This window comes from Centruroides sculpturatus, unplaced genomic scaffold (genome assembly GCF_000671375.1).
Source record: "Centruroides sculpturatus isolate CEXI.00-Female unplaced genomic scaffold, Cexi_2.0 scaffold100, whole genome shotgun sequence".
Taxonomy (NCBI): domain Eukaryota; kingdom Metazoa; phylum Arthropoda; class Arachnida; order Scorpiones; family Buthidae; genus Centruroides; species Centruroides sculpturatus.
Window position 1 is genome coordinate 419,948 of NW_019384300.1, and position 6,514 is coordinate 426,461.

General features: G+C 33.7%; 1 protein-coding gene across 1 annotated transcript in view; it reads right to left on the minus strand.

Moving 5' to 3' along the window:
- LOC111637620 (40S ribosomal protein S4) overlaps positions 1-6,514 on the minus strand; it is a 28,574-nt gene that overhangs the window by 17,736 nt on the left and 4,324 nt on the right. Inside the window, exons 2-3 of the mRNA XM_023383189.1 lie at positions 5,952-6,029; positions 5,698-5,878 (exon numbers count right to left, since the gene is read on the minus strand). Of these exons, the coding sequence (XP_023238957.1) occupies positions 5,698-5,878; positions 5,952-6,029 (259 nt within the window). The remainder of the gene's footprint in view (positions 1-5,697; positions 5,879-5,951; positions 6,030-6,514) is intronic.

Consider the following 6,514-nt stretch of genomic DNA (forward strand, 5'->3'; position numbering starts at 1 on the left):
GGGGGGGGGGGGGGGTCGATGTCGCCTGACATGAGCCAAGTCGTCCATGCCTTACCTCGCCCCAGGGAGACGTTCCAGACCTTGCCGAAGCAAATCTTAGGAAACTAATTCAAATCAACCAGAGGTATGACCAAATATAAATGTTGTTTTGTTCTTAAAAGTCATCTTTACTTCGAGTATCGCTCACACCTTACCGACAACCCCTCTCACCGCCTCCACTCGACCTGACAAAAGAATCCCAACTTTCCGGGATAGAAAAACCCATAAACAAGCCATCCACTGACCAGTGGGCAGTTCTCACCAAACTTGCCTATCAAAAAGAGGTACGACTTCGTCCTACCTCAGGCTACCCACGAACATTATTTAAGTAATGAAATCATTCAAATATCATCATCACACCCTATATTTCCTACCTTCAATTTTTAAGAGCATCTCAGATTGAAATTCAGTAAATCTGGTCACTTCAGGCTGGAGTATATCATCATAAACTTCTATTTTACAATTACAATAATTAGTCTCATAATAACTTGCATTTCATACAAGAGACTGTATGATTACATTTCTGAGCAATATTTAAGGGATGAGTGTAAATTATATTTTTATTAAAACAAAGTAATTATTATTATTCTTTGAGTATGAAAATTAATGGTAAAATACCAATTAACTTTGTATTACCATAGATTTAAGTGTGTAAAGAATGAAGTTTTATCTGTATAAAAACTTTTAAGTCACTATACATTGGTATGAATAAATCTGAAACAAACATTTTTCCTAAAATTAATAAAAGCATTTTATACTTTTGTTTCAAACGTGATTATACTTAAGTAATATAATGAATGAATAAAGAGTAAATCAGCACTTTCTGTATGTGTTACACGGAACAGTTAAACAAAAGAACATAACATTCAAACAAATTAATTCATACAAAGTAACGTGAAAAAGAACATAAAACTGGAATTAAAATATTTTAATTCCAGATGTTTCTTCCTAATTCATAACGCAACGATCTCAATGTAAAAAATCTTGAAAGAATCTGCCATTTTTTAAGTTCAAATTTCTTTATAATACATACATATTTATTTACCAAAATACGCTAATATAATATAAAATATAATATACATTTATACATATCGCGTTGAAACAAATATGAAGTCAAATAATCAAGGATTAAAACCGATTTTAACACGTTTCCACTCACCATTTTTCAGACCCACTTCACGAGAAGAAATATCCCAGCATTCTCTTGACTCTTCTGAAATAAAGTGTTGCCAACTTAACGTTCGGATAAAAATATAAAATAACGATAAGTTTACTAATTTACAAAAATTAGATGTATTAATTTATTAATAATCTTAACAAGTTACAAATAATTAAATTAATTAATTAAGAGTATATAAAATATAATTTATATAATATATCTTTTATTTTTAATTCTTCGCCCTGTGAGCACTAAAAGGGCTTCTTATAGCAAGCCCATTATGGGTTCAACCAAGCCCACAATGGGGTGGTCGGGTGGAATAGTGAAAACGAAGCCCGACATATCCGGAAGAACACCCAAAAAATTCCTGGGAATTTTTCGACCCGTCTGGATTCAGATTCCGGGTCCCCCAGAGCAGTAGGCTACCATCTTGACCGCTCTGCCATTCTGCAGATCTAAGCCCTGTGGGCACTAAATATTAATTATACCAGTGGCGCAAATAAGATTTTTGCAATTTGTGTAATATCAGATAATGACCTTTGGAGGCATGACTGCTTAGTCGCCATACGTTATCGGTACTCGGACTCAGAAGCGGTTCCAGAAGTATCTAAAGTGAGCTGACACAAAAATTTAAAATATTTGAATAATTAATTAAAATAGGTCTATCTTTTATTAACATGACAATTGTGTTTTGGATAGTCCTATCATGTACAGGGTGTTTCACAATGTTTTGACGATTTCAAAGTTGAATAACTCGCGTTAAATCCGACATATAGCGACGGTGGTGGCCTCTATTAGTAGTGCGGACTGTCAACTTTCATCTCATATAGGTTACTATGTAGTATCATGGCGTACTACTGATCGAAGCAACATCGTGCGTTCGCGGTAGAGTGATATTTTCGCGTTGGAGAATCTGTAGTGCGCGTGCAACGTGAATTTCGTAAACATTTTAAGATTCAGCCGCGATATCCAATTTCTGCTCGTGGAACAATATTGAATTGCGTATAAAACTTCCGTGAAACTACCAGTGCATCGAATCGAAAGTCAACCGGCCGTAGGAAGACCATACGAACAACTCCCGAGAACATCGAACGTGTGCGTAGCAGTTTACAGAAAAGCCCTCTCGTCGTTCCTTAAGAAAACGTGTCATTTGTCTGATGTAGTATTTCATAAGTAAAATTGAATAAATTTTGTACCTTGTGTAAAATTTTTTACCTGTTGTCCTATCCGCATGTAGTTACTATTGCTCGAACATAATAAGAGTTTCACTGAAGTCAATCTTTTATGTAAGAACAACCACAAAGTTACAGCGCAGCGGTTCCCAAAGCGTGCGCCGCGATCTTCCAGGGGCGCCACGAATTATAAAATTTTCATTATTTTACTTCCATGTTCAATTCAATGGGATAAGATGCGACATCTAGCAGACCTGGTGCAAATCATTAACTCGGTAATAAAGTTGTCACATACAATTGCAAAATGTAAAGAGCCTTATACCATTGCAGAAAAACTCATTCCATTGGCTGCTGTAGATACGGTGAACATTATGCTTGGTGAGTCTGCTGGAAAGCACCTTTCAAAAGTGCCTTTGTCCAACAGCACCGTCAGTCGCAGAATACAGCACATAGCAAAGGACCTCTGATGTTCAAGAGGTTAAACTGAATTAATTGAAAAAATATAAGTGAAGTAATTTGGGTTGCAGCTAGGTGAGGACACAGATAATAATAATAATGCTCACTTGATTTGATATGTACAGTTTATAGATAGTAATAACATTGTAAAAGACTTTCTCGTTTGTAAAAGTATCACTGCTGGTGCTAAGGTTCAAGACTTGTTTGAGATCCTTGATATTTTTATATCCGAAAATAATTTGGAGTGAACCAAATGCATTGGTATCTGTACTAATGGTCCGAGTGTTATGGAGGATTGCAAACACTTTTTCGAAGCAAAGATCCTGATGCATTGTTGACCCATTGCGTTATTAACAGGGAAAAACTCATATCAAAATATCTGAGTTCTCAATGTAAAACTCAGATATTTTGATGTGAAAACCAGGCCTTAGAATATGTAGTAAACATTATAAAAACTTTGCCTTTGAAGGCTAGATTTTTCAAAAAAACTATGTGAGGATATGGGATCCGAGCACAAGTCTTTGTTATAATGCATTTCGAGAAAGTACAAAACATTACCACAACATTGTTTTGTCTCGTACGTTTGAATTGAGACAGGAAATTTATATATTTTTTAAAGAGGAAGACCACAAGTATGACGAAAATTTTGTGAATGAAGATTTTTGATAAAACTACCATACTTATGTGATATTTTTGAAAAGCTGAATTCTCTGAATCTCTGCCTGCAGAGAAGCAACATGTACCTTTTAAAGTCGATTGAGAAAATTTCAGCTTTTATAAAAAAAATTAAAATATGGAAAATAAAAATAAATGAAGATGGAGGAAAAGAATGTTGCAACAGTTTTTTGGCTCCAATGAAGTTGATTTCTCTCAAGATATGAAATCTATTTTTGAAGAACATTTATCACAGTTTATCACCTGGTTTGAGAAATATCTTCAAATGATAATATTGATAAATTTGCATGGATTCAAGATCCATTTAATATCAGTGTTCCATCTGAATTTACTGTTGCAGAAGAATAGAATCTTACTGAGTCAACTTGCAACAATACGTTGAAAACGAAATTTAGCAGCATGGAATTTACTGAATTTTGGATATCAGTAAAAGATGAATATCGCTTCTGAGTGTAATGCTCAGAGAATCTTAATTCTATTTGCAACTTTTTATTTGTGCGAAACTGAGTTTGTCGCTGTGATAAAAACTAAACATTCACGAAAATCAACGTGGAGAAGGAAATGAGGATGGCTGTGTCTAGTTTCATTCCAAGATTTGAGAAAATGTGCAGTGATCAACAGGCTCATCCGATATCCTACTAATTATAATTAATTAAATTTGTTTAATTACATTTTTTGTTATCTTAAAATAAGAAATAAGCAATTTTTAATTCCTAATTTTGAAAATTCAGGTGTTTTTTTCTTTTTTTTAAAAACTCTTTCCGCTCTGTGTGCACTAAGAGGGCCTCTTATAGCAAGTCCATTATGGATTCGACCAAGCCCATAATGGGGCGGCCGGGTGGTGAGGGACGGGGCCCGACATATTCGGACGGACCACCTCCGAAAAATTCCTGGGAATGTTTGACCCGTTTGGATTCGAACCCGTACCCACTTGACCGCTCGGCCATCCAGCCGTTGATTCAGGTGTGTTATTATCTAAAATGGAAAATTTAAAGAAATATAAATATGATTTAANTAATAAATAAATGTATGTACCTGATTAAATTTATTATTATTTACGTAAAATAAGTAATTCACTTTTAGTTATAGTTAGAGTTTTTTTTGTGGTGCTCAGTTATAACGACTGTATACATCTAATGCAGTAATTATAAAATTTACATACAAAAATATAAGGGGTACTTGAGAAACAACTAATGGGCTAATAGGGTACATCAACAAAAAAGGTTGAGAACCACTGCTGTAAATAACAGTTAGTATGACTATTTGCAAACATTGAATCCAGTGTTGATTAGCAGTTTTAATTTACTAAAACTAAAACTACACTTACACTATGACAAACTAGAAAAATGTTAGCATTGATTCAGAACAGCCTAGTAAGGTAAGTGAAGAGGTTTCCGACTTTGATAACATGGAAGACATATAACTCACTTTACTTGCAGTAAATACTGAACATTTGTTGATATAAATTTGTCTTGGGCTGTCTATTCAAGAAAAAAACTCCATGGATGAACATACTGAAATTAAGTTGCATCTTAGGTTCAAGTAAATATGATAGCTGACTGACAAATTTCATATTATTTACTAAGGTGAAAGAGTACCCCCTCTTCCCTCAACTCAAGACTGGACTTATGATTTTATTATCTACTAGCTGCGGCTCAAAATGTATCTATTATAAATGTATAACACTCCCCGCAGGGGGAATTTTGAAAAATCCCTTCTTAGTGTACATTCTCTTGACGTACCCTATTAAAACGCAATCAAAAACACAAAAACCACATCTAAAATAGAATAATAGAAGACCAGTTCTTAACAGTAAGCCTTAATGTTGTCCCTCTCTCATGGGGGAAATTTTGACATCTATATAATATAAAAACACGCACATTTGAATTCAATGTTGTGTCAAAATTTCAAAGCAATTGGTTAAAAACTTTCGGAGATTTAAGATTTTGAACAAATGAACATTTACATTTTTATTTATATAAAAGATATACAAAGAAATACTATAAACAAGCACATAATTATATTAATAGGGGTAAAGAAATATTTATCATTTTCTCAAAGTCTAAATAGCTAGTTAAAGTAATATCTTATTATATAAAATATAAACAGCATTTGAAATTTTCAATTTCAAAGTTTTATTACAACTGCTACTGTACTTTTATTTAACAACATAATTAAAAACAGTCAAAAACTTACCCATAAATCCAGCAGGGTAATTTGTATCGGTTCGAACTTTTCCGTCTACTTTGATCAGTCTTTGCATCACAATTTTTTTAACCTCAGCACAAGTTAATGCATACTTTAATCTATTTCTGATCATAATAATCAATGGCAAAGATTCTCTTAACTTGTGAGGACCAGTGCTAGGACGAGGTGCCTAACAAAGTAATTTATTTGGCTAAGAATTTGGATTAACTACCTTATCTAAGAACTTACAAAGTCATACTTACAAAAACACCTCCAAGCTTGTCCAACATCCATGATTTTGGAGCATTCAAGCGCTTTAAATGCTTTTTAGGTCCACGAGCCTATAGAATTACATTAAATTTAATAAAATGTAAAAATTTTGTCTTAAAAATGATCATCATCATTATCCTAAATGTTTCAGTTGCTTATCAAGTACAGTCGACCCCCTATAACAAACGTTCCTATAACGACAATTCCTATAACGTAGCGAAAAAATTGTAGAAACTTTCGTATAAAGTACCTCCTATAACGTCGTTTCGCGACAAGATTGATAGAGTCTGGACCAATAGTGGATGAGCAGCCGCACTACTTACCTCCGACCCTGCGCCACGCTACAGAGCGGCTAAATTGAGTTTGCTATCGTCTGTTTAGTATTATATATAAATTAGGTACTGTACATATAATTATATATTAATTATATATAAATTAGGTACTGTATATATAATTATATATTAACTTAATTTATTGTAACTTTATTATAATTATATATATGCTTTCTGCCGCCTGGCAACACGCTACGGAGATTTTAGGCTAGTAAGTTGAGTTT